Raw genomic sequence first — 27,673 nt, 5'->3', positions numbered from 1 at the left:
TCCTTGACCCCATAGTTAGGCGGGGTGTTTCTATTTGTAACTGAGGTAGAGATCACTAGTCCATCAAAGCATTCTGGTTCTTGGCAGTCAGTTGAATTTCAGTAGTGTGCTTGGGGAAGTTCTGGGTGGAACTGGTTTGCTATCATTACTGTCAGGGTCAAGGTCAGAAAATCTCTGGATCAGTGTCCATCAAATCCCACCATCACCACCCCCAAGCTGTCCCTTCAGGGAGCTGTCCCAGCTGATACTAACTTCTGGTGGTCTGGCCCAAGTTCAGATGCCATTTTAGACCTTCTACACCCTCCAGGATTTATACCTTTGCACAAGAAGGCTAAGTCTGTCTTAGGTGGACTCTTCTCCACTGGCAGCAGTGGTGACTGAGTCAGTCCCTGAGGATAGCCCATGGCCCCACACTCTGCCTCTTGCAGTGATTGAGTGAAGTAACTACCACCAAGTGGTAAACTGCCTTCCTCACAGCTCAAGGTGTCAGCATAGGCACCGTTCCCAGACTGCTCAGGCTGCCTCACTCACAGAGGCAGAGATGTCAGCACAAAGTCCCTTGACCATAAAGGGGTATTGATGGCATAGTGGCAGTCTTGGAACTGCCCCATGATCACCTGGGAAAAGGAGTGTGAAAGTAATACTTGAGAAACAAGTCAGCAGCCATAGGTGTGTTAAACAGCTTTAATCTCGGTCATTGCGGCTTCTCGGCACAGTAAGAAATATTGCACATGATCAACATGTTTTGTTCTGGGAATGGGGACAATGGAAGGGGGAAATCACCTTCTTAGAAAGTACAACCCAAGTTGGGAGGGCAGAGGGTGGGGAAAATCCTCCCCATGCCTGTGGCAAAGTGCAGGAGCCCCCCCCACCCCACCCCAAACTAACCTGAGTCCAGCCCCTCTGGGGGAAAAGGGGGGATTGCATGAACTCCCCACTACTCCACAGGCCTCTCCCTGTGGCCCAAGGCTCATGCTACCCTCCAGCTCGCAGCCCTCACAGGAGCCGTTCTGCATAAAGTACAAGTGAAAAGCTCTGAAGGGAGCTCAGAGGAGGGAGTCTGTGCCCCTGCTGCCCCTCAGCTGCCCCCTCCCCCCAAGCACAGGGAGGGACTATATACAAGGGGAACAGGCCACATCCCACGCCAAACCGGAAAGGACAAAATGGCTCACTGGGGAGGAGGTAACTATCCCGCTGTCTGGCCCCCAATTCCTGCCATCTATATACGGTCCATATCCTGAGGGGGTTACTGTGGGTCCTGGGATCTTTTCAAGGGCGCCTCACCTGCCTGTGGCAGCTGTAGAGGGGCCAGAGGGAGGTGGGGAGGGTTGGGAAGCCCCCTCCCAGCCAGGCTGTCCAGGCCCAGGCTCTGGGGGTGGAGGCAGTGGCGGGGCAGCTTGGGCAGTGCCAGAGTCCGAGTCTGGAGAGGTGGGGTCAGGGCACCCAGCAGGGCTGGGAGTAGGGACAGGAGTAGCAGCCATGCCAGTAGGGGGTGGTCCAGAGAGAGGGGCCTCAGCCCCAGGGGGCTGCTCTGTGGGAGTGGCCGCCTGCATGATCTTCTGGCGAACCTCTCGGATCTTCAATTGCAGACACACCTTGGATGGGAAAATGTCTGCATAGCGGGCTTGGAAGGCTGCTGTGGCCTGGGCTGGGGGACAGAAAGATGGTGAGAGATGTGGTCAAGTCCCCATGAGTGATTGACTCCCAGGAGTATAAGACTTGCTCACCTGATGGGAAGAAGCCATGATCCTGGAAGAGCTGCATGACCAGGGCCCGGCGTTGGTCCAGGGTGCGCCGCAGTGATGAGTAGGGTACTTTCTCATACTCCAGCTCTCCAAGCACATCCTCAGTTTCAGTACCTGCCCAGGTAAAGGGAAGGAGTTCAGTCATGGCTGCAGCGGAGACCCCATACTCCCTGTCATCATCCAAGTGCCCACCAAGGCTTGCCCCACTCACTACCCTCAGGACACCACCACTCCTGGAAGCCCTTGGTCTCCTAAATACTGGCACCTGTGCGGTCAAAGGTGAAGATATCACCCTCGCACTTGGCACTCTTGGGGGTGTTGGGCTCTGAGCTGCAGCTCGAACGTCTCCTCATCTTGCGCTTGGGTGAGGTGGGGTCCTCAGGCGCCGAGTCCAAGTCTAGCCAAACAAGCAGACTCTGCTTTAGTGGAGGTGGCCTCTGGCCTGTCCCCCACTTACTTAGGAGCCAGGGCTGCCTACCAGTGGAATTCTTCCTCTTCTTGCGGTAGGAGCCAAGGATGGCCCGAGGCGAGGTGGCCAGAGACTGCAGGGTGGGTGAAGGCAGCACCTCCTCTGGCCGAAACTCGGGTAGCTCAGCAAACCGTTCTTCAAAGTCCACTTCTGACAGGACCCTGCTGGAGGGCCAGCAGGGTCACCTCTTTTTGTCTCTGTCTGCAGCTGCCCCTTCTCCCACCAGCCCTAGGTAGTCCACCAAGATCCCAGTCCCTGCTCACTTGTCCACAGAGTCAAAGGTCTTCTTCAGGGGTGGGGGCCGCACCTTCATCTTCTTGCCAGAACCAGTCACTTCTTTGCGCTCAGGTGTCTCCCCAGCTGCCCTCCCACTATTGCCCTCACTGCTGCCACTGCTGCTGCCACTAGGGACTGTGGCTGGAGCAGGAGCTGGGCTGGGAGGAGTGGGAGGCTCCCCACGACTCTCCAGGCCCAGCCCAGGGACTCGCCAGTCTGAAGATGAGCTGGGGAATTTGCTGGCCTGGGTTGGGGATAGGCAAGAACACTGGGCTTAGATGTAGTCATGGGGGCTCATGCCTGTAATCCAGCACTCAGTATTGCCACAAGTAGTAGATCAACTTAGGCTACAGAGAGAGGAGACTCAAAAAGGGGGTGGAGTAGGGCAGATGATGAGCCAATAGCCAGAAACAAGATGAGGCGAGATGGAAGATGAGACAGACCCTTGGCCTCCCTCCGAAGGCCAGGATACCCTGAATGCAGACCCCAAATACAATGAGATACAGCAGATAGGCATGAGACTCACAGAGGGAAAAGAACAGTTAAAAGTGGCCAGCAACCAGACCAGCACTACGGGAATCCACAGCCAGCTAGATACTTACAGTCTCGGGGCCTTTGGTGCCAGGCCGCTCCTCAGCAGGCAGGGGTAGGGGTGGGCTGCTCCGGGCAGCAGGAGGCCATGTCTCTGGGGGAGGTGGGGGGACTGGGGGTGTGGGCTGCCCATCAAGCTCAGATTCTGGAGCAGCTGGCTCTCGGGCTGCGCCAGAGTCCAGAGACTGTCGGGATGTAGGTCCAGGCCGCCCAGTGGCACCCGATTCAAAAGACCCCACGGGAATGCTGGCGATGGCTGCCTTCACCTTCTGGGGGGCCTTTGGACTGGGCCGCTGAGCCTTGGGAGCCACTAAGCTGTAGGTCATGGAGCCTGCTGGTAAGGAAAGGAACATCTACTAAGCCAGGCTTCACTGAAGCCCATTCCCTGAATTCCCCAACTTGCACAAACCCTGCCACAGAGTCTCCCTGAAAACCCACCTGTGGTACTAGAGAAAGGACTAGTGGGGGCTGGAGTGGCAGTAGCAGAGGCTGCTGGGCCCTTGGGCAGAATGGCAGCAGCGGGTGGGGGGGTGCTGGTGGCCACAGTGTAGACCAGGCTTGGAGGAGCTTGGGAAGGTGGGCCCAGGGGTGCTGAGGTGGGTGCAGGGCTGCCAGGGTAAAACGCCGTTATGACAGGGCCTCCAGGGGCTGTGCAGGCAGGAGGCAACTGGGGGCTAGGCACAGGTGACACGCCCACCTGGCCAGGAGCCAGCAATGGAGCTTGGCCTGCTGGGAGGAAGACAGAAGAGGCGGGGAACCAAGTCAGGGTCTGGAGCTGTCGCAACCCCACCCCAAGTCCCCAGGCCAGCCCTCACCTGAGAGCAGGGGCTGTACAAAGGCAGGACCACTGGGCCCCAACGATGTGAAGCCCAGAGCTACAGAGCTGGTGGGCCCGTATGAGGTCACTGTTACAGCCTGACTGCATGCAGGACTGGTACCCAGAGGCAGAGTGTGCCCACCTGCTGACTGCACATAAGTGATTCTGCCACAGGAGAGGAAATGGGAGGAGTCAAGTGAGGTGGGCTGGCCCTACCCCACCCCTGGACTGCCCTGCAGCGAGGAAAAGGGCTTAACTGGACTCACCTTGTGGAAGAGGGCAACAGGACCTTCTGAGGCTGTGATGTGGGTCCTGGCATTGTGGCTGGGCTCAGGGGTGGCACCAGACCGCTAGGTGTGCTCACAGGCACAGGAGTCAGCTGGATAATCTGGGGGCAAAAGCTAGAGTGAGATGTGACCCCAAAGGAGGAGAGCGGACTAAGGACTAAGGCTCAGGAGGATCCAGCTAATGAACAGGTACAGAGAGATACTGAGCACCGAGGGGACAGTGGGCTGCCCAGAAACAGTAAGAAAAACAGGCAGCTGCTCACAGATCCTCACTGCTAAGCCTGCCTGCTTTCCTCAGCTCCAACTAAAATGTCAATGTTTCCTTTTCACCTCTCCCTCTTGGGATACTGAGCAAACTCCTAAGCCTGTGTTTGCAGACACTCTGGGCTTTCTCTGGACATCCCCAGCTTTTTTTCTTCTTCTATTTTTGAAGACTCTTATTACTTTTATGTATGAGTGTTTTGCCTGCACATGTACATGTCCACTGTGCGCATGCAGTGCCTGTGGAAGCCAGAAGAGGGCGTCTGATCCCCTGGAACTGGAGTTAGAGGTGGTTGTGCACTAACATGGTGCTGGGAACCCAGGTCCTCCGGAGCGGGGAGAACAAGGGAATCCGTGGCTGATATGTAGAACTGAATTGTACTGCAAAATAAAAAAAAAAAAAAAAAAAAGGACAGCAAGTGCTCTCCAGTTTCCCTGCCCCCTTTTTGAGACAGGTGGGCCTGGAACTCATTATGTAGAAGGCTGGCCTTAAACTCACCCAGATGTCCATGGGCTCTGTCTCTTGAGTATTAGAAGTAAATGGGTGTGCCATTATACCCAGCCCCAACTCATTTTCTGCATCAGCTTACAGACCTCCCTTGCTAGCCCTTACTCAAAAGGCATGACTTTCTCTTCCTTATTCCTATCCCCATCCTTCCCAGCAACTGCCAGGATTTACAGCTTGCACTTGCCCTGTTGTTTTTCTCTCACACTCTTAATAAATGTTAATCCCCAAGCTTCAGATAAACACCAGTCTAAGTCCCAGAGGGAAAAAAGAGGAAACAGGAAAGGCAAACAGTGACACAGATGATACAAGGATGACACCCAACAGTGAGGCAAGGGGAGGCCACTACCAGAGTGCCTTACCTTGCTGGGTTGCTGGGCACCATTTTGGACAGGTACTGAGAAAGGTGAGCTAACCAGGGGCAGTGGCTGGCCAGCCCCTCCACCTCGAACTGACATGCTAGGGGCAGCCAGTGGAACTAGCACCTTCCCAGGAAGCAGCTGGGCTGAGCCACCTGAAGGTGTGGCCTGGACAGGAGAAACTGACTGGGCTAGAAGAGGCAACAAAAGGTTACAAGACAATCGAACAGGCTAGTGACCCAAATCCTCGCAATACCCGGCTCAGGTCTCACCTTTAGGGGGTGGGGCGGAAGGTACAGACTGCAGGATAGGGATGCCAGCAGTGGGCGCAGTGGCAGCCAAGACCTTTCCGTTGGTCGAGGTGCCCGGAGGGAGAGTGAAACGGATGCTGGTGGTGGGTGCAGGGCCACTGGGAGCTGCTGCCTTGGTCCCAGGGGGTGGTGCTGGGGCGGGTGCCACCTGAAGCTGCTGGGGCAGTGTGGGCAGGATGTACTGCACCTGGGTGATTCCCCCAGCCTTGCCTAGGGCACCCGGCTGCAGGATGCCCAGGGGTACTGGCCCATTGGGGCCACTCCCAGGACTTGCTCCTGAGCCTGCAGGGGTCACACTACCTGGGGCTCCCTGGGCAATAAACTGAACAGCAGACGATGCAGGAGCCCCATAGCCTGGGGTACCCACCAGCAGGTTGGTGACAGTAGCAGGTGCCTTCCCCACAGTGCCCAGTAGGGGACCAGCTACCAAGTGTGGGGCAGGTGAGGTGGCGGCTGCTGACTTCTTATCTGAATACACTAAACTGACACCCAATGGGGAACCCCCAGGCACCCGAGACCCAGTGCCCATTTCAGTCCTGGCACCTGTGTCATTTGAAGACGCCTCAGCCCGGCCAGAGGTGGGAAAGGGCTTAGAGGCAATGGGCACAGGAGTGCTGCTGACAGGCCGTACCACATTGGTGACCATGGTGGCAGCAGGGCGGGACAGAGGGGCTGCTGGAGCCCCATAGGCCAGTGATGGGGCCGGTGTTGAGGGCACTCGTGTACCACTGCCCTCCCGTTCCTCCTTGCTTGGAGGCAGAACCAGTGTCTGCAGAATGTTTCCTCCCACACTAGGAGGTGCTGCAATTACTGAGGGGCCTGGTGCCTCCAGGCTACCAACACTTTCAGGTCTCTTGCGCCTGAAGGTGCCAGGATCCGTAGGAAGAAACCGAGTGGTTTTGGAAGGTGTTGTTGGACCCCCAGCTCCAGGAGGTGGGGGCCGTAGTGGGACTGCTGTGCCGCCCTGACCAGACTCCTGGGTCTTAAAGGTTCCAGAGCCCAGTGAAAAGGAGGTTGAGACTGAAGTGGAAGCAGGTGAGGAGGAGGAAGAAGATGAGGTGGGACCATAGCCTTTGCCGAAGGCTGCAGGTGGATCCGGGGGCCCTGGAGGCTCAGGGTCCAGGGTTGGACGGCAATGGGTAAAAGAGGAGCGGATGACAGGTGAGAACACCTTACGGCCAAAGCCCTGGGTTAAGGAAAAAGAAACCCAAGTCAGGGAGTGTAGACAGCCGGACCCCGATGCCAGGAACCCCTGCCTCCTTGTAAGCCAGGAAAACCAAAAGCACCTCTGCCAGCTGAAGGTCAACTCATTCTGGATGTGACCCAACTGCCCACGAGCCAAGAAGCCTGCTTTCTTCAGCCCCAATCCTCCCCTGGGTCAACCATCCAGGAGTGTTCTGGGAGTGACAGGACAGCGTTATACCCCAGCCTCACCTTGTTGCCCTCTGGGTCCTCCCCAGAGCTGTCTCCACTGTCACTGTCAGTCACCCGTTCCTTACACTTGAGATCAATGTCAGTGGTGCCGAAACTGTCATCAGCTGAGGGGACAGGAACAGTGTGAGGAAGGGAATGCGTACAGAACTAACTACCCAGGAGGAAACAGCCTGCAACAGAATCTGAGTTCTGGCTTCAGCTCTGTGCCAAGCAGACTAGTGAGTAGATGGTGACCATGGCAGCAGCAGGGCGGGACAGAGGGGGCCCTGGAGGATAGTCCTGGGCCCAGGGCTATGTGCATCTACCCAGAGCAGCACTTGAAACATACACTGGGAAGAGCATCTAGTGCTCTGCTAATGACACCCATGTCCTTGGGTTTCCTGCACGGCTGGCAGCTTCCTTGGCCAAAGCAGAATTGACGATCTACAGCCACAAACAAACATGGAAAAGAACAGGCTGAAGGAGCCTGGAGCCCAGGGATCTGCATTCTGGCCTTTGATACAAGGCCCCACCAGGACTATGAACCTGCCCTACTCACCAATGACGTCATCATCCCCTTCTTCCTCACAGATGACCATACGTTCCTCATCACTGGTCATGTCCTCACTGGCAGCACGCTGGGAACGAGAGGCTCGAGAGGGCAACAGTGGGGGCCGCCCACTAGTGGCCAAGGTACCTCCTTCACCAGGAGCTGCAAAAGATCCTGGAGCGCCATACTGGGGGGAAGGCTTTGGGCCGGAGTACGACGTGGGGCCAGAAACCATCTGTGGGACAGGTGGCAGGGAGGGTTTAGTTGGGTCTGCTGCCTCACGCAGCCCTCCCTACCCTACCTCCCTGGTGACCTGTGCCTCAAACCTGGGTCAGCTCTTGTAGTGCCTGGCTGTCGACTTCCCCACCGTCAAGACTGTGCACTCCGCTGTGGGAGAAGGCTCTAGGTCGGGCTGAACCAGGTCCCCCAACCGTGTGCAGTCGCTCTGTTCCACAGGGGCCACTCCCCGGAGGCTTGGTGTCCGAGGTCAGGAGTGTCTGGGCTGCAACGGACAGGAGCTCAGAAGACACTGTAAAGCACAAGGTGTCGGGCTGTCAGAGTCAGGAAGCCTTCCACCAGCACCTGGACCGGCCCAACTTTCCACAGGTGTGTCTAGGTCCTGGGCGGAAACAGGCTGGAGACCCTGAGCCGCTTGGTAGAGATAAAACACCAGTCTCCAGCCCAACATCTCCTCCCTGAAGTTTCTGTCCTCTGGGACAAGCCCATTCCTAGAAGCAGACATTCTCAATGAGCGAACCTGGTCACTGGTCCATGAGGTTTGGGCTGGTTAGTTAACCACTGGCCTTTCTGAGCCTTAGTGTTCCTATGTGAGAGAAGCAGTAAGATTCCCCACTCTCACGGAAGGCCATATCCACAGCATTATACCCCCAAAAGTACCCCAGAACTCCTAGAGGCAACCAATCCAGGGCATACTGAGTGGCAGTGGTTCCAACTATGGTTTCGGGGAGCCAACCAAGCTAGGGTTTCAACCTTGGTTGTGGCACTTATTAGCCTAGGACTTTAATAAAGTAACTTGGCATCTCTGAGGCTATGTCCTCATCTGGTAAAGGGATCTGATTTTTGGGCATGTAGTAAACGCTCAATAAATAGTAGTAGGCAACGATTTGTACTTGGGTCTTTTTTCTGCATTTCCCTGGCTCATTCAGATAAAATAACTGCCAGTTCCTTTGTGGATGAGTCCTCAAAAGCAACGAAGGAGACAAGTTGCTCAGGCAGGGGTTGAGCAAGCAAGGGGAAGGCTGGCAGCCCTCAGGGAGAGGTGGCAGGGGGAGAGCCAAGGAGCTGACTAACCCCCAGGGGCAGCAGCAGTTCCCGTCTCCGACATGCTCCGTTCCCGCGTCTCCTTGTGCCCTCCTGCCAGCCCCAGGCTCGTGGGCTTGGCCTCTGAGCTGGACTTCTTTCGGTCCTTGTTGCACCACTTCCAATCTGGGTGGGCCTTGAAGTGGGCCTCTTTCACCTGGCAGGAAAGGGCAGGGCGACCCTTCACTCACCACCCCACCAGAGAACACTGGGAAGAGCCAAGGAGAGGAAGAATTACCTGGAAGGCCAGATCGTGGTATTTCTGCTTCTCCTTGGGCCCCAGGGCATACCACCACTCTCCCAGGATCTTGCTGACAGTCCGGTTATCCTGGTTGGGGTGCCGCTGGTGGACCAAGGCCCGGTGCCGCTTGCTAAAGATCATGAAGGCATTCATGGGCCGACGGATGTGATCCTTCTCCCGCTGCCATTAACAGAGTCCAGAGAAGGACAGTTAGGGCTGGGACACAGGCTTGGAGTCCCGGGGTGGGGTGGGGGGGCAGTGGGGGGGGGAGCAAAGCTCAGGTATAAGGGAAAACACCTTGTTAGGACTTCGTCCATCCTTCTCAGAAGATGAGTCTCGTTCCTTGGGCAGGGCACTCAGGGACTGGGTCCGACGCTTTCCAGGTGGCAGAGGCAGCTGAATCTCAGGAGACATGATGGAGAGGAAGCTGTGGGGAGCATGAGGGACAGTGAAGAGCACGTGTCTGATTCTGCAACCCCCAGCTCCCTAGCCTACGCCAAGCCCTGAGGACTCACGCATCATCATGATCACTCTCTGTCTCGCTGTCCAGCCGAGGCTCTCCTGGGGGGCCAGGGGCCTCCTCCTCAGTAGTGGGAGGAAGACTTTTACCAGGATCCACACCCCCCAAAGTGAGTGGAGGTCCAGGCCCTGGGCTCTCAGGGCATGTGGCTCCAGGGGGCCGCCCAGGGTCAGCACTCCCCGCCCCTCCTGGTGGCTGCTCATGAGCAACAGCAGCTGATTCAGCAGGTTCTAGGAACAGAACAGTCAATCAGAGGGCTCCTGGGCTACCTGGACCCCCATCCCCAAGCCTTCCCATAGTCCCTACCCCTTACCTTTGCTCTGGTTGGAGGCCACAGGGTGGCTGGCAGGTTGCTGGGCCTCACTAGGCTGCACAGAGGGGTCTGGCTGGCTGGGTGCCAGAAAGGGGACCAAAGAGTGCCAGGGGAACACAGCCACAGAACGAGGTTCCACATTTGTCCACACTGTAGGAAGGAGCCACGTGAGCTGGGTGCCAGGAGCGCTTGGCCCTAGCCTCCACCACAACTTAAGCTCATCCCCAACCTGTGTGAAGTGGCTCCACCCAGTCTTTATACCCTGTGCCTCTTAGGTCGCTCTGTAAGACATCAGTCAGGGGAAAGAAAAAAAAAAAATCCCTAAAAGGCTTCTAGATTTAAAAAAAAAAAAAAAAGGAAACAGAAGCAGGAAAGAGAAATAGTACTCATGTCCCACTCCTCCCTCCCAACCTCCACCAGCCCTGCCACCAGGGACCAAGCCAGAGGAACTGGCTCCTGCCACAAACCAGGTCACTCTCAGCTGCCATTCCCCACTCTGATGTCCTAAGACCTTTGCAAGGCTGGACAATCCTCCCCACAACCATGTCATCACATTCTCAGCAACTATGCTGCCATTTGACGTAGCCCCTTCACCTTGGCCTCACTCCCCCTTCTCCATTCCTGAGGTTAATGGTTCTATTTCCCCTTCTGTCTCCACTCATTTCCCAGAGCTTGGAATCTCAAACAGCCCCATAGTGAGTAACACCCTCCTTGCCGCCCCCCAGCCAGTCCCCAGAGAGCTAGACCTGCCCTTCCTGGGTGGGGTCCAGGTGGCTCTCCTCTTTTGTCTCCTAAACAGACTCCAATACCCAGTCAGAAGCTTCCCTCCCTGTGAACCCCAGGGCTTATCTCATGCCCAGTGTCCAGTCTCCTTGCCCAGAAAGATGGAGGGTGTGGTAAACTCCCCAGAAGAAGAGGCAGGGACAATGGGACAGAGGAGAGAACTGTTGTAAGCCTGCCCAGAGAAAGCTAAAGTGCCAGGTGTTTCCTTGAGGTGATAGACAGGAAGATAATTCCATCACGAGTGGGATTTTTAGAAGGTCCAACATTCAGGCCCAGCTCCACCTGAAAGCTGGGTGGGAAAGTAGGTGATCCTTGAGCTGGGACCACGCCTGCCGGACTGAGGAGCAAGGCTATCAGTGAGCTTCCCCACACTGCCAGGCCGCAGGCTCCAGGGGAAGTGGAACCAGCAGAGAAGAGAGGCCCCTGCTCAGGGGGAGAGGGAAGGAGGGAAACGCCCTATCTCTGATATCCATCATTCCCTGCCTCCCCCTGTTCCAGAGCAACCTGACCTGAGGTGACCCCACCCCAATACCTTCAGAAATCGAATCTGGGGGAGCACTATATGAAGAACTGGCCTCGAGACCTGATTCTGAGGGACTGACAAAGGAAAGGAGCCCTAAAGGAAAGAGGGAACAGGGAAGCAGGGAAACAAAACTGGAAGGCACTCAAGATTCCCAACATCCTTGCCCCCCACTCCAAAACCAGCTATGGACTCCAACCCCAAGACAGCCTGCAAGGCCCTGGATGTGTTTCCATCTCCACAAAAACCTTTCTCATCAAGACCTCCTAGCTTTCTTGGAAACAGGGAGGGAATGGAGGCCAAGCAGACAATGGGGCAGTCCTTTGGTCTACCCTCATCCTTGTGTAGTACCTACCCTCCAGGTAGGTGTGCCTCTCTCCCGCCCTCCCAACAAATCACACCATAAATACTGCTACCCACAGTCTGTTCTGAGCAATGGTGCTTCTCACAAAACCTGTTCTGAGATCACTACTCTATGCCCCCTCACTGCCCTCATTCCACATCTTCCACCAGCAGGACTCGGTCTGCTCCTATTCTAACCCAGACTCCACAGCCTGTTACTCTGTAGCCCTGACCCACCAATCACAACGGATCTGTTCCAGCCCGTCACTTAAGCACCACACCTGTCTCCATGTACACCCCACTCCTCACTCCCACCGCTCGGCTACACTCACACCTGCCTAACACTAACCACTCGGCCCCCCTAGATTCTAAACTTTCTCTGCCATCCCTTTACTCTTCCTCAACCGCGCAGGTACTACATCCCATAACCGATACTCCGCACTTAGCACCCCGACATCTTGACCCCTGCAGTCCCAGCGCCGGACGCTACTGACCGAACATGCCGAGGCCACGAGAGGCCGCGCCGGACGCGGGTATCAGGGGCCTGTGGGCCGAGTACATGGTCCGGAGCGGCGGGAGCCCGACAGGGGCTCGCACCTCCTCAGCGGCCGACGCCGCTCTGCCCGTAGCCCGCTCCTTGGCCGTCGCCGCTCCGGCCCGGGGGGAGCGGGAGGCCGTCGCCGCATGCCCCCCCCCCCGCAGCCCCCTCCGGCCGCCCCACGCGGGGGTCTTCGCCGGACGCGCCTGCGCAAAGCGCCGCCTGCCTCCCGCCGCCCAGGGGGCGGGGGAGGTCAGTGCGAGTCGTCCCCGCCCCGCCCCCCGGCGCGCGCGGGGGCCGTCACGGGGCGCGCGGCTCGGGGGCCATCGGCGCCGCCCCCTCCCTTTCCCTCCTCCCTCGCAGAGCCCAGCAGGCGGGGCAGGCGGGGCGGGGCGCGGCGCGCGTGCGCGGGGGCGGCCCCCTCCCTTCTCCGCTGGCTGGCTGGCTCGCTCCCTCCCTCCCTCGAAGCTCCGGCGGGTAACGGCTCTGGCCCCGCGCGCCCGGCAGACAGCGCCGCCGCCCCGCCTTTCCGGGCCCTGGGCCGGCGGCTGGGCACCAGGTCGACCTCGGGTCCCAGGCGGATAGACGGACTAGCGTGGTTGCGTCCGTGCGCTCCAAGCGAGCCCCGCGCCGAACCACCGCCGCCTCCCCGCCCCGCCACTACTACGCGCTCCCCTCCCCCCGCCGCGCCTTCCCCCCGCCCCTTCCCCGCTTCCCCCGCGGCCTTCCGCGCAAGCCCGGCCCCCTGCGCTTGAGCCCATTGGCTGCTGACGCCGCGCGCGGGTCAGGCCCCACCGCGCCCACCCCCATTGGCCGCCCCGGGGGAACGTCAGTCATATGCAAATAAGGGCGGGGCGGGGTGGACTACGGTTGGCTCCAAGCCGGCCGGGGGCGGGCCCGCAGCAGGGTGGCAGGGAGGGCGCACTGCAGCAAAGGCAGCAAGCCAGGGGGGCGGTTCAGGGTGCCGCGCTGCAGAGGCCCGAAGTTGAGTGCCGTGCTGTGTCCAGTGCGCGCGAGGAACACGCTCACTCGCGGCGTGGCCGACGTGGCGAGCCGGGTCTTGCAGGGAGGTGAAGGGTTGGGCAAAATCATCCCTGAGCCCTAACTCAAGTACACAGGCGTGTGCAGACTCCTCATAGATATATTTCCATGCCACACCCATTATCGCTTACACACCACTATGGACACCACACGTCTTACACCTATACTGTCACACACGAAGTCATACTCCACACACCTGCTGGCATAGATGTACTACTACCTCAAAAGGACATGATCTTTAACTCCCTACCCACCATCACTTCACATTCCTCACCCTCATGCCTTAGTAACACTCATACTTCCACCAGCCCACGTGAATTAGGCCAACCTCAGCAGACATTGCTTGTCCACTATACCCAGACTCACTCTCACACAGCCTTTCTAAGCACCCATTCAGTACTCCCATCCCCGGCCACACCAACTCACAGACACTAACCCCACACTCCTGGGCACCGACTCCTTCAGTATCCAGAGTCCTATGGCCTTCCACCATCATTCCACTAGGAAGCTATTCGCTACTCTGGAGCTTGTACAGTGTAAGGCAGTGGGTCACACCACTGCCCACCTTCTAGGATCATCTTGCCCCCAGAAAACGGACCAGGAGAAAGAAAAGGGACTGAGACTGGAGCAACCACGCGCTGGAAGCTTGTGTGTTACCTTTTTCAGAAGTCTCACAACCACCCAGGGAGGGAGATCAGCCTTACACCCATTGTTTAAGTGAGAAAATGAAGTTCAAAGAGACTGAATAAATTATGCATGATTAGCCAGGGCTTTAACAACTCAGGACTCCAATTCAAGTGCTCTTGTCAGTACTCAAGGTGGACACAAACAGGGAATTCCAAAGAGGCCCAGAAACAAGATCAAACATGATAATATAGTACAGAAAGGTAAGCGGCACACAGGAGAGGGTCTGGGGTTGACAACTAGACAGGCTGAACAGTCACACAGGGTCAGGTGGACCAAGAGGGGGACTCTATAAAGGAGAGGTCTTTAACAAGAGCAGGCAACCCTCCTTTTCAGCTGGCCCCCAGTCACCAACAAAGCTAAAGGCAGGAGCGGGCAAAAACTGAGCAACCTGATCCTAAAGGGACAGGAAGGTCTGTGACCCTCTGACCTCCAGAGGGCCAGACACTTGGCTGACAGCCTGGAGGGACTACCAGCGGGACTATTAGGTGACTCCCACCCCCACCCCCACCCCCGCCTTTATGCAGCCCCAGACTCAGACCCTCCATTACCTCACTGCCCCAGGGACTGCAATGTGAGGCTGAAATCAATGTGGCCCACTATCTCCCCACTGCTGCCCCCACCTCTTTCCAACGGTAAGTCTGAGTGAGTCACCTACTGGCAAGTTAACCCCTTCCCCACTCTAGTGTGGCCCAGGGACAGAGCTCAGAGAAGCTCCTCTTCCCCACCACTGTTGGGTGAGAAAAAGCCAAGCGCAGCACAGCAGGGAAAGAGAGCCTCACATCTGGGGCGATTGCACATCTGGTAGAACACACAGTACCCATGGAAAAAGGCTAGGAAGAGGCCCTTTTCAGGGCAGGGTACAACCAAGTGGGGGCCCTGACTGGCAGGGAGGGGCTGGAATCCGGGTGGGAAGGGCCCCCCCTGCCCTGGGCACTGGGCCAGCCCTATACTTAGCTTCTATTGTTCGGAGTGGAAGAACCCTGGGTGGGGGTGGACTGTGAGTGAAAGGGAAAGAGCGGGTCCTATCCCCCAAACAGCTTCCCCTCCAGCCATACCCAGCCCTAACTGGGGCCTCCCAAGTTGGAAAGGGCTGAGGGTTTCCCTAAACCAGGGCCCCAGCCCTCTCTGAGGGGAAGGCACAGCCATCCCTTCACTCAAGGAAGGCACTGGGCAGGGCTATGACGGGAGCCACCCGCGCACCACCCCTCATCAACTCCACAAGAGCTTTAGCCCAAAACTACATAGCTCCCAACAAAACACACCATCCTGGCCTGGGGACAGAGCCCAGACACATCAACAGCCACCTAGGGAGGTGCAGGCTAGGGCCTGCCCCACCGCCTGCGGCAAGCTGCCAGGGATGCTGACAGACCAAGGGACAGGCCGACTCACTCGGAACTCATGGCCCCATTTACTGAGCCCGCGAGGCACCGCGCCCTCACCAGCCGCCCTTGGCTGCTCCCTACCCTGCTCTCCAGCCCGGTCCGGGCTCGGCTCACCACCCCGGTGTCCCCAGCTCCCCTCACCCGTTCTCAACATACACACCCACCTACCCACCCACCCATCCCAGGAGGCGTCGGCGACGGCCAGGGTTGCCTGGGGAACGAGCCTAGGATTTGGCTGGCAAGGCTCCACAGGGATGGGGGGCTAAAAATAGCGTCAGGGTGAGTCAGTGTGAGCCAGGCTAGGGTAGGGTAGGCAGGGGGAGCAAGGAAAAAAGAGGGGGGGGATAAGTGGGGGGGGGATCCCCAGGGATTGGGAGAAGAGCAGGATGCAGGTGGAAAGCAGGATGGGGGCTTGGGGGTGGAAAGGTGCGAGGGCGGGAAGTGAATGGTTGTGTGCAGGCTCCCGAGCAGGTCCGCTCGAGCTGAGGGAGGCGCCACCGCCCGGCGGAGGAGGGGGCGCCGCCCTGCGTTCCCCTCCTCTCTCAAGCGCTCACGAGATTTTCCACTAGCCTCCTGGCCCCCAGCCAGTCCCCGGCAGGCCCTACAAAGCCGCTTTGTGCTTGGAAGGCAGGCGGGTGCCCGACCGGCCTGACACCCACGCGGGCCGCGACGGGGCGCGGGCCAGCTGGCACCCAGTCTGTCTGGGATGGGGGGGGGAGGATCACCCAGCCGGAGGACCTGGCCTCGCAGGGGTTAACTACACAGAAAAGGGGGGGGGTGCTCTGCCAATCGGCGGTCGGAAGGTGCAACAGTAACCAATAGAAAGGACTGAGACCCGCCGCCTTGGTTGTGGGGGTGGTAATCTACCCCCAAGAGTGCGCGGGAACACGCACCCACAGGTGCGGATGGGGTTGGGCACGGCCTGTGTCCACAAAGCCCCAGGTGCACCGTTTTCCTGTCTTTTTCTCAAGCAACAGGCTGAGGTGGCGGGGGAGAGACATCTTGCATTCAGGAGGTGACACAGCCGACATCTGAACCCAAGCTGCGACTCCAGTGTTTCAGCAGAAATAGACCCGGGTTTCCTACCCGCGCCCTCATGTGGAGCGGGAACCAGGGACGAAGTGCGGGCGGAGGAGGCGGCGCACCGGGCTAGGGTCCAGCCGCCTGCGGTGCAGCCGCTGCCGCCGGTGGTAATGGGAGCCAGACGCCGCCGCCTCTGCTAATGCGCCTCCCTCCCGGCCACTAATGGAGCCATTAATGCCCGGGCGCCAGGGTCTCCGGGATGCAGGCCCTCCCCCCCCCCCCCCGCCCCCTCTGCTGCGCATGCGTACGTCTACTGCCCTGCAGCCAGCTGCCACGAGGAGGCAGCCTGACCCCTCTAAGTATCCGGTGCTAGAGGCTGTTAAGCTTGGAGAGAATTGGGGGTCTCTTAGGAAGATTCCTACAGGCTCAGGAAAGTTCCTTCCTTCTCTTATCGTCTCCCCCAAGTAACGCTCTTCCCATGATTCTTCCTCTCTCGGATAATCTGCTGATCTCTGACACTGAGAGCCAACCTTCCTCCTCTGCTCTAAACCGTTCCTAGGCTTTTCATTTGCCCTAGCTTCTCAGCCTTGGTCTCAAGCCCCACCTGGGTAGGCTTCTCTTCCATGGCACCCATCCTCCAAGTCTGGAGTCTACTGACATCTCCAGCCCTAGACAGCCAAAAGTTCATGCACCTTCACACTTTCTTTCATGCCCCTGAACTCCGTTTACTCCTCATACTTCATATATTACCGCTAATGAAAGCCCTACCTAAACTTCCTTCTCAAGCCTACAAGAACCAGAGTTGTCCCTGGCCTCTGGCTTCCCCAGATGAAATAACTCTCTTGGCTCTCCCTTGACCCATCCCGGAGCATCGGCCTTTTCCACTCACTTACCCCAGGACGGATCAGCCCTGCACCTGGCAGAAAGATGAGGAAAGAGCTACCTCTTACTGGAATTGGTACCAGTTCAGTGTTGGAGAGAAAGTGGACATTGCACTGGGAAGAACCTGAATTTGGGAGTCTGGCTGACCCAGGTTCAACCCCCTTCAGCCCCTCTCTAGGCCTCATTTTTTCCCACAGCTCATGGCATAGTGAAATGCTGCTCAGTATCGAGCTGGCACCAAATGTGTCCCCTGGAAGACTGGGGTGGGGGTGCTTGGGGTCATGCCCTCTAGCAGGTGGGTGGGTGGGCATGGAACCTGCTTTCCTGCCACCCCCTCTACCCGGATCTCCTAGCTTGGCCCATGTAGCCTCCTCTTCCTGCCAGCGGGGAACAGGTGTATGGTGGGTGGATATACAAGCTAGACACCAACATTTCTCAGCAGGTTTCAGGGCAAAAATGGACAGCTAATTTATAAAGGACCAAGAAGCAGCTCCCAGGCCTGGACAACCTCCTCATACTCTCTAAGAAAGGTGTGGGGAAGTGGGTGGGGGAGGCTCAGCACACAAAGGCTGTACAAGCAACCTGAATTAAGTTCCCAGAACTTATGTAAAGGTGCAAGGAGAGAACTGACTCTACAATCTGTCTTCTGGCTCCCTCACACTAATAATTTAAAGGGAGTGGGGGAGGACTTAGTGTTTGGCAACTGCCCACTGGTTTGAAAAGATAAAGAACCTGGACTAGTGAGATGAGGGAGCAGGTAAGTAGCTTGCTGCTACTTACTTGAACTTGCTCAGTTCAAGTCCCACAATCCACATGATAATCAAAAGTTGTCCTCTGACTTTCACAAATTCACAGTGGCACATTCAGGCATACATACATGCACATTCTCTCTCTCTCTCTCTCTCTCTCAAAATAAATAAATGAACATTTAAAAAAACAGAGACTCTGACACGCACAGAATATGGGCAAAGGCAGCAAGAGGATCTAAACAATAAGAGAGCTGTGGCAGCACACATCTGCAATCCCAGCACTGGGGAGTCTGAGACAGGAGGACTGCCCTAAGTTCAAGGTCAGTCTGGCCTACAAAATGAGACCTAGTCTCCAAAGGAAAAAGTATGCAAAAACCCCTGGGTCTGATCCCCAGTGCCATGTACAGTGTCCATGCTTGTCACCCCAGCACCCAGGAAATGAACGCAGAAGGAAGGACTCAAGGGCCAACAAGGGCTATAGAAAACCTTGTCTCAAAAAACCACCACCACCAACAAAATATACAAGAAAGGTGAAGGTCAATGAAAGGCTAAGAAAGGGAGGGCCAGGGGAGGCCAAGGCAGACACAGAACCCCCTAGATTGGGAGCCAAGATTGGAAGCTAGGCTGGAAGCTTGACAAGCTAGGCTGAAGCCCAAGTAGCGACAAAACCATGAAGGTGCACCTAGCCAGTCCTCAGACAGACAGACAGGCAGAGGTCAGAGGTCTAGAAAACAAAATAAAGACCCAGGAAGAGAGAAGAGAAAACCACCTGGAGCCCAGGGCAAAGATGGATACACCGTGGTTGGAAGAGGGAGACAAGCCCGGAGAAGACAACTACACAGAGAACCAGGAGCTGCAGTGAGTGTCGACACTGCAAAGCCATGGTCTCCATGGGAAGGAGACCATGCCAGGAATGGGACTGAGACATCTGGCCTCCTGGGCAGGGACTACAGGTTGGTAAGGGGCGGGGGTGTTCCCTTCCCGGGGAACAGGCGGGAAGAGTCAAAGGGAGGTGGCCATGGCAGCTGGCTGGCCATGCCATGAGCAGAATGCACAGAATGCCGGCAGCCTGCCCCAGCACGTCCCCCAGAGGAAGCAAATGCCTGGGGAGGGGGGCAGGAGCAGGCAGGCTGCCCTGGCCCACCCCCTCACACCTGCTACCCTCTGACAGAGGGTCAGGCCCTGACATGGAAGAGCAAAAGGGGCCAGGACTGTGACCCTATTATGCCACTAGACAGTTTGCCCTACTTGAACTTTAGAGACAGTAGGCCCCCCAGGCACCTGCCTTCCAAAGGCTAGGGAGGCCTCTGGGAGAAGAATGAAAGGCTGGTTGCCTGCAGCCCTGAGGGCAGCCCAGATACCACAGTATGGGTGTAGTCAGGGAGTCACTGTTCAGAACTGCCAGGACAGGCGCTGAACAAGTTCTGACAACCAGGTGGCCTCCAGCAAAGGGCCTCCCTTTCCTGAACCTTAGTTCTACATCTGGACAACAGAGCTGGGAATCCTTGTTTCCTAGCATCGGGTGGATTTGATGAAATGGCCCCAACCCTGGGGCTAGGCACATAGTATATGCTCAATAAAGGGTTGTTTTAATCATCATCATTATTACACTGATAGTACTCAAATGCCTGGTATCTGGAGCCAGGTAGTGTGTGTTCAAATCCCAGCCCTCTCTCTTCTTAGCTTGGTGACCTTAGGTAAGTGACTTACAGACTCTCTGAGCGGCAGGCAGGCCCCTCAGGCATCTAATGGGAATCATCATGCTGACTTCCCAGGGCGCTGTGAGGACTCTGAGTGAACACTCAGCAGGGCTCATGCATGGTATGCCAAGTATAGCACTGCTGGTGCTCACTAAGCCCTTCCTACCAGAGCTCTTGGTAATGAGTCTTATGATCTGGAAGCTGGAAGACCTGGGTAAGGTAAAGTTGTGCCTTCCCTGTTAGGTGACATCAGGACCTTTTTTTGGTCAAGGCCTCAGTTTTCCTCATCTGGATATGACAAGAGCCCCTCCTAGGCCTGTCCTGGTAGGCCTCAGCATTACCTGCAGTGATGCCAACCCTGCCCACCCAGCACTGGAGTACGTGTGTGTGCCAAGAGACATACAGCTCAGCAATAGGGGCCGTGGGCATGTAAGAAACAGGGACTCAAGAGGGTCACTGGAGACCTTCACCTGCAGTTTATAGATCTGCCTAAACAGAAATTCCTGCTGTGCCTGCTTCTGAAATGGTGATCCATGGGTCAGCTTCTGTAACAACTGCAAAATGTGCAGGAGAGAAGGGTGAAGCATGCAGCTCACAACCTCGGACAGACACAGCCCGTGTCTCCGTGCCCTGGCTCTGGAGGCAGGCCGAGGCTGGTGCTTTGTTAAGGGCAAGGCCTGGCTCCTTTGTAAAGAGGCTCCTCCCCAAGCCCAAGCCACAGCAACTGCTACCCACATCCACAAACCAGACTCCTGCCTTTATGATCTCCTCTGGCCTCAGGGCTTGAACTCACCCTCCACAGTGCAGCAATGATCATATCTCCTCAAAGCCTTCAATGACTCCCCACTGTCCCCAGGATAAAAATGACCCTCTGAGGTCTGACTCTCGATCACCAATTCAGCTGCACATCCCAATAATCCCCTACTTTGCAGGGCCCTTAATTTTACAGTCTCTAGCCTTCTGATTATCTGCTTCTACCTCAATGTCTTTGCACACTCTCCCCTGTCTACCTGCCTTAGCCTGATCCATCTATATGCCCATCGTGGCGTCACCGTTCACAGGCCTCTGGCCCTTTCTCCAAGCCCTTCCTGACTTTTTCTGGCTGGATAAACATCTTCTCAAGACTTGCATGGCTTCCAGAATACTGACCACCAATCCCCAACCACTTAGACTGTCCCTGTTTACAGACAGCTGTCTACTACACCCTGTTCTCAGGAGAGCCAAGCTAGCTAGATTCACAGCTGGAGGAGTGCCCAGTACCCACCTTCCAATCCTGGCCTTCCACATACTAGAAAAGGGCCTGTTAAGAGTCTTCTCTGTCTTAATGGGGGGTGGGGGGGCGCACACCTTTAATCCCAGCACTTGGGAGGCAGAAGCAGGCAGATCTGTGAGTTCGAGGCCGGCCTATTCTACAGAGCGAGTTCCAGGAGAGGGCTACACAGAGAAACCCTGTCTCAAAAAGCAAAAAAAAAAAAAAAAAAAAAAAAAAAGGCGTCTGTCTTCTCTTCTTTTACTAAGCACCAGAATCAGAGCCAGCCTGCCTTAATAATGTAACATCACTAATTTGGCCTCAGTTTCTTCTAAGCAAGCACATTCCTTGTACCCACCTATCAGAGATACAAAGACAAAATGAGCTAACATCAGAAATGGGTTAGCACAGGGTGTATGTGGTGAGTGCTGTGTTATGGGCTGGGTGTGAAACATGGCAAGATAACCGTGTATAATGCTTATCTTCTTGGAGGCCCAGTCCTCCAAGGCCCAGGAGATGTCATCATGACTATCACTTTGTCCCTCCATCAGCCCCACAGAGGCCTGACTTGGGGAGTGCATTCTCAGTAGAGCCTTGATGATGGTCCCTAACAAGCAGCCTCTGATAATGCCACACCAAGTCTGAAAAGTCCTTTGCTTGGCATGTGAGCCTCTACTGCACCTGTGCAGGGAGCAGACCAACCTCCCCTATAGCCATCCTGGGATAGGCGGCTCATCACTCTTGAAAGCCCAGCTCAGATGGTAGCCCAGCCACCTACCCTCTTACCTGTTCCGGGCCTGCCCATGATGACCTCCTTCTTGGGGGCAGGGTGGCTGGGATAGCTGCTGGGCACTAGAACTGGCAACAGGGCAGCAGGTGAAGGGTGAAAGGCCACGGGCTGGAAGGGTGAAGAAGCCAGGCCCAAGGTGGGCATCGGCTGGGCCACAGCAGTCGGTGCGGCTGGAGGCACAGTGATGGGCACGGGGGCAGGCAGAGGTGGAGGCAGGCCAGGTTTCCCACTGGCCACCCCAGGGGGCACTGGGGTCTCACGGCAACCCCGCCCAGGTCCCCCGGCCCGTGCCTCACCGGCAGTGCCCACCTCTCCAGGGAATTTGGAGGGCAGTGGCACATCAGGGTTGCGGACAATGACAGGTGAGTCCCGCTGCACGGCAGGCACCCTTCGCACAGAAGGCCCTGGGTCCGAGGTAAGTCCAGCAGGTGGGGGCAACAGCAGCAATGGTGACGGCTGACGGGAGCGAGAGAAGGGCACAGCAGGTGATACGGCCCGGAAGCCAGCCGGTGTGGAGGGGGTAGGTGGATGGGACACCGAGTCCACTCCAGAGTCCAAGCTGTCACTCTTGGGGAAGTCTGGGGCCGCTCCTCCACCTCCTGCCCCAGAGGCCCCCAATGTCCCTGGGTGGGCTAACAGTTCCGTCTTCCTTCGCCCAGGGCTAATGGGCACAGTAAAGGTTAGGTTGGTCTGGAAGGTGGGTAGGATGCCGGAGGAATGGCGCTCTCGAGGGGCAGGTGGCGGCGGATGGGGGCCCAGGTCTGGTGGTGTCAGCACACCTGCCTTAGGGGTGCTGGCGCTCAGGTGGCGGCTACGAACAGCAGTGCGTTGGATGACAGGTGAGGCATTTATGGGGCTGAAGTTGGCAGGGCGAAAGCCGAAGAGCGGTGAGGGTGAGGGTGACGGAGCTGGCGAGAAGGGTGACTGAGTCGAGACTGGAGAGAAGGAAGGCGTGCCTGACCGGGAGCTACCCAATGACACCAGCATCACAGCCGCCTCACACTCATCAAACTCAAAGCGTGACAGGTCGGCAGGCGCTACCAGGCGTGGGCGAGAGTCTCCCCGGGCTGCCACACTGCTGGCCTCACTGTCCCTCGACGTCTCATCACCCCAGTCAAACTCAGTGCTTCCTTCACGGGCTGCCACACCAGCAGGCCGCCCAGTCCCACCTGGCCCACTGTCTGCCAGGCCCTCCATCTCTTTGGTTCTCATGGAAAGGTGGCGTGAGCAGTAGCCCCGCCGCTGGGACTCCTTCATACAGCCATCCCGGGAGCAGAGCCGCCGCCACTGCTTCCCATTGAACTTCTTTCGGATACCGTTGGGCGTGCAGACCACATCACCCTTCTTGTACTTCTGCTGAGCAGCTGTCAATGGCGTGCGAGCGCGGGCTGATGGTGCAGCTCCCTTCTCCAGTGAGGCCACGCTGCTGCTCCGGCTGCCACCCTGGCTTCCTTCCTGGCAGGGCGAAGGCTGCTCACCAGGGCGACCAGGGCCAGCAAAGGCTGGGGACTTCGGGGGTGGTGACAGGAGCTGGGGTGGAGGCAGTGGGAGCAGGACTGGGGTGCCCAGGGCTGGAGGGTGTTTCTCCTCACCCTCTGCACAATGAGTCCCCAGGTTGCTACCAAAGCTGATATTGGAGACCTCAGCATCCTCAGGCTGCTTGGACTCCAAGGAAGAAGGGCAAGGAGGCAAAGTGAACCCAGGCTCAGCCCGCTCTTCCTCTGGGCCTGCAGGGTGCTTCCTCAGCAAGGCCTCAGGTTCCCAGGGCGGGCGAAGCAGGCGCAGGCTAGAGCGGGTGACCCACACAGCCTCCTCGGGCTCACGGTGCAGTGGCTGTTGGGCTTGTGGCAGAGTGCCTGGTGGGCCTGGGTGGGAGCTGGGGCCAGGGCTGAGGCGGACCTTATAGGCAGCCGGTTTAGTGGCCACTTCCACCACTACACCCTCTCGGTAGGCAGCCACACCAGGCTCTACACAGGTACAGACAGCTGTGCCCACCATCAGTGCACCTGGAGGTGGCGTGGCATCCAAAACTACATCCACACCACCACCTGAGACCCCTTCATAGAAAGTCAAGGCCCGGTCCCCAGGGAACTGAACACCCAGGTCCTGACTACGGCGCACCTGGCGCACAACAGCAGGCAGGAAGAGGCCATCACCACGCCGAGCCAGCACCCGCTGAGACCTTAGTTGCCGAAGGTCATAGGCACCACTGGTGCCACCAGAGGGCCAGGGGCCTGGACCACAAGCCTCAGCTGGCTCATCCTCCAAGTCAGCTGAGTGCTCACTGGCTGTGTCAGTAGAGGAGGACCGGGTGGAAGTGGGTGGCCTTGGAGGTACACCCAGGGCACTGGCATCCTCAGGGGTCCGCTCACGCTCTTCAGGGGCTCCGACCATGCCACCACTTCCGGCACCATGCTCTTCTACATACTTCTTCTTTGGGGCCCGGGACTTGAATGTGGCTGTCTTGCGACTGAGTGAAGGCTCCCAGCGGCCTGCCTCCCCATCCCCCTTGGGGTCCTCAGCTAGGCCTGGAGTCGGGTCATTGGGCTGCAGCTCTGGAGGTGGCCCCTCAGCTCCAGGGTCCCGCTCAGCCTCCTCTTCCTCACCTTCTTCAGCCTCTTCTGGCCCTGTCTGCTCCTGTGGCTGTGCTTCCTCATCCTCCTCCTCTGGCTTGTCACCCTCCCCGGCCTCTCGCCGTCTCAAAGCCTTGGCCCTGGTAGCTGGTGGGGACTTGCTGCCGCTGGCAGAACCTACAAGGCTAGGGCACACCTTCTTCATTGGCTTCATTGTCTGTCTATCCACCTATGAGATAGGAGAGCAGCAGAGATCATCGGAAGCAACTGTGAATACCCACAGACCCAGGGTCCCTCGGGACTTTCTATTTTGCTGAGTTGACTGTCTGAATTCCATGACCCACAAGGCTATCTCTAACTCATGTGAGCTCTGGCAAGCACACAGACACAGACTGGCACCTGGGTCTCCTAAATATACACAGCCTGGCTCCTTGGGGAGCATCTGCATACCTGCTCTCTCCACAGGGGACATGGAACATACAGGCTCCAACTGCCCCAAGGAGTGTGAGGAGTATTGAGAGTTCACACTGTAGAGCACTCACACTGTCCTAAGCCCTCTGCTAAGCATGTTAATTTCCTCTCCCAACAGCCCTAAGAGATGGGTGCTACTATCAAGCAAGGTGCAGAGAGACAAAGTGATTTAAGATCATCAACCTAAGAAGTAGCAGATTCAGGGGTCTGAACCCCAGCTCTCTAGGGCTCCAGAGTCAGTGCTCCTAACCACTTCTATGTGCTGCCTGTCACATGATCCACAGGGCATGCTTGCTCTCACTCTTACCACATAGAGAGCACACAGGCAAATGCACACACCAGCATACATAAGCACCAAGCCACAGAAAGGGAGGCCACACAGCTGAGATGCGAGCCTCTTTCCTCCCTCCACCCCTCCAGGCAGTCACGCATGGCCAGGTATTGTGGGAAGGAGTACGCAGCTGAGAGTCCCTAGAGAAGGCTGCCCACTCTGCTCTGAATCCCAGGGTGCCAGGTACAGCCATCTTCCCAGATCCTGGCAGAGAGCAGGCAGGGGCACGTTTGGGGCAAGAGCTCATACCAGCACTGCCACAGGACCGTACATGAGCACACACACGCACGCGCACAAATACAGGCACACGTCATCACACAGTGGGACACAGAACTGCACACCCCAGAATTTCTCTGTCCCACTACATGGGAGTCTTCCCCTTCCCCCAACAGTACCCAGCGTGATGCCTGCAAGCCCAGCCCCCACTTCTGGTCTGCATGCATCCTCACCCAAACTGGGGTGGCTGGGCAGTAAGTCTGAATTGGTCAGTGTCCCCAAATACCCAAATATGCCCTCCAACTCCAGGTGGGGATAAGTAGGATGAGGTCAAAGAAAGCAGGACAAGCCTAACAAGCCAACCTCACCCACTTCCTGAACAGTCATTCTGCCCGCCCCCTTTCGAGCTGCCCTGAGGAGAGAAAGGAAAAAAAAAAAGCAAAACAAAACCCCCAAAACTTTACTCTGAAGTGACTTGGAAAACTTGAAAGGCCAAAAATGAGTTGAACTGTCCTAGATGCTCCCAGAAGTCACACACAATCAGAGGCCCCTCTAACAGTCCTCAGTCTACCAGCAATCCCAGATCTCATGCTCTCCAACTTGGGGCTTTCTCTTCCTGTGGGACAAGCCCGGTTTTCACAGGCAGAGTCTGCAGGGCCTGAGACTGGCACCCGAAGTGCTCTGGAGTTAGGCAGACTCCACTGCCATCTCCCCACTGACCTGCTAGGGCACCATTCTGGAGCCTGAGATTTGGTACCAACCCTGCCCAAACATAAACCTTTATACCCCACCCAGGACCGACAAGCACACCATCTGACATCCCTTAACCCTGTTGTCTGAACTGGTCGGTCTCTTTTTACCCCGGAGCCAAACCTCTCTTTCTTGGGGCCTACTCTCTTCCTGTCCACCATAGCTAACTACCACCCAGGGTCCTGTGGGCCCTCACCTCTCTCACAGAAGGGAGAGGTGACTCCTGAAGCCCAGGCCACCCCATGTCCTTTAGGGTCTCATACCGTCTATTTCCATTCACCCTCCTGGCACCGTCTTCTCTGCCACTCTCTCCCATCTTGTCACCTCCTCTACCTTTCTCCTCAGATACTAGGCCCCCTCCTGTTACCCCCTGCTGGTCACCCCATTTATTTCTATCACCTATTCCTCCCAGTCACTCTCCGGTCAGCCATCTCTAGACCTCCAAATATGACACCTCTGCCCATCGCCTCTCTTCATCACCCCCTTCAAACTCGATCCCTTTCCCCGTCACCCTCATCGAGTCCTGTCCTATCACCCCTCCTTTCCTGTTATCAGTAATCTGCCCACTACCCTCTTCCCCCAGTCACTCCTTTTCTGCCACTCCCCCCTTCCCACCACTTCCTCCACTCTGTCTCCCCTTCCCACATCATTCCGCCCACCTCTTTTGCCCTGTACCCCCTTCCCGTCCCTGCCACCTGTCCCCTCTCGGCCTCCAGCTCCCCTCCACCCCCTACTCTGTGTCAGCCTTGGCCCCGCCCTTCACCTCGGGCTCCGCGGGGTTTCGGGGCGGGGGGCCGTGGCCCCGGCTCAGTCCGGTCCGGTCCCTCCCCGCCCCCCCTCCGGCTCTCCCTCTCGATTCTCCCTTTTTTTTTTACTCCAACACACAAAATGGTGAATGGACCTGCAACAGCTGGAGCAACCAGCCAATTGGCGGCCACAACCCCGCTGACCGGCGCCAACCTAGACCAATAGATATTCGCAGTCTAGTCGGCTCCGCCTATCAGCCACGAGCGACACTCGCTGCGACCAATCGTGCCCTTCCGGCAGCGCCAAGAGGCGGGGCCAAATTCCAAGACCGGCCTCCCTCCGGGACCGACACCAACCTAAGCCTACGACTGCCTGATATGCCTAGACCCCCTACCTTACAACAAGTGATGGACACCTGCATTAACCAATTAACAAACTATTTCTGTGCCGAATGACAAATACAGTACCCAATCACCATGCACCTTAGGCAGGAAAACAGCCCCTGCGAAGGACAGTAGCCAATGAAATGACGGGAGGAGGGGCTAAAGGACATGTCGTCCAATGAGTAAGCTCGGGAGGCGTGGCCAGAGCGTTTGTTGACCAGCTGATCGCAGTTCCTGCTGGGAATAGTAGTCTTCTTCTGTATCCGGCCCGTAGTCGACAACATAAGGCAGACTACAACTCCCATGTGACAAGAGTGCCTGGAGCACTAAAGAACCCAGGCGAGGAGAAAAAGTCTGAAAGGGCAGTTCCTCCTGAGTCTCGCTGGACACCGGGAACATCTTAGACCCAGGGCCCCGACTCACCCGGATTCCCGGCTCTGGCGTCGCCAGTGGCTCCTCGCAGTGGCAGCGGTAGCGGCACGAGGGGGAGGTGCGAGGAGCAGCCAACCGACACCCTCGAGTCCCGCAGCCAATCAGC

The 27,673-nt window shown here is 57.2% G+C and overlaps 1 protein-coding gene across 11 annotated transcripts; it reads right to left on the bottom strand.

Annotated features, from left to right (window-relative positions):
* Positions 1-670: 670 nt before the first annotated feature.
* On the bottom strand, positions 671-27,673 carry Cic (capicua transcriptional repressor). Of its 11 annotated transcripts, none has more exons than XM_052763518.1 (21): positions 27,559-27,673; positions 21,661-24,466; positions 9,979-10,128; positions 9,661-9,895; positions 9,443-9,572; positions 9,143-9,325; positions 8,896-9,061; positions 7,911-8,113; positions 7,594-7,819; positions 7,056-7,159; positions 5,583-6,807; positions 5,314-5,501; positions 4,165-4,286; positions 3,897-4,063; positions 3,520-3,810; positions 3,093-3,415; positions 2,478-2,734; positions 2,224-2,378; positions 2,011-2,142; positions 1,728-1,859; positions 671-1,648 (listed from the first exon to the last, which is right to left on the bottom strand). In XM_052763518.1, the coding sequence occupies exons 2-21, from the start codon at positions 24,449-24,451 to the stop codon at positions 1,281-1,283; spliced, it is 7,548 nt and encodes a 2,515-aa protein (XP_052619478.1). In that variant the 5' UTR covers positions 24,452-24,466; positions 27,559-27,673; the 3' UTR covers positions 671-1,280. The 11 variants fall into 11 exon arrangements, with proteins under 11 accessions (XP_052619478.1, XP_052619477.1, XP_052619479.1 ...); XM_052763517.1 differs by lacking the exon at positions 27,559-27,673 and adding an exon at positions 26,769-26,894; XM_052763519.1 differs by lacking the exon at positions 27,559-27,673 and adding an exon at positions 26,269-26,517.

This window comes from Peromyscus californicus, unplaced genomic scaffold (genome assembly GCF_007827085.1).
Source record: "Peromyscus californicus insignis strain IS unplaced genomic scaffold, ASM782708v3 Scaffold_4__1_contigs__length_199733344, whole genome shotgun sequence".
Classification (NCBI taxonomy): Eukaryota; Metazoa; Chordata; class Mammalia; order Rodentia; family Cricetidae; genus Peromyscus; species Peromyscus californicus.
Note: the sequence above shows the minus strand (reverse complement) of the source record. Positions and strands in the feature narration are given on the sequence as shown.

Bases quoted from the DNA above. Each gene is read 5' to 3' on its own strand.
- Cic (XM_052763518.1), bottom strand. From the start codon at position 24,451: ATGAAGCCAATGAAGAAGGTGTGCCCTAGCCTTGTAGGTTCTGCCAGC. The intron at 9,062-9,142 runs GTAATTCTTCCT...CTTTCCTGCCAG, and splicing joins ACCACGATCTGGCCTTCCAG to GTGAAAGAGGCCCACTTCAA. The intron at 3,811-3,896 runs GTGAGGGCTGGC...TCTTCCTCCCAG, and splicing joins TGTACAGCCCCTGCTCTCAG to CAGGCCAAGCTCCATTGCTG.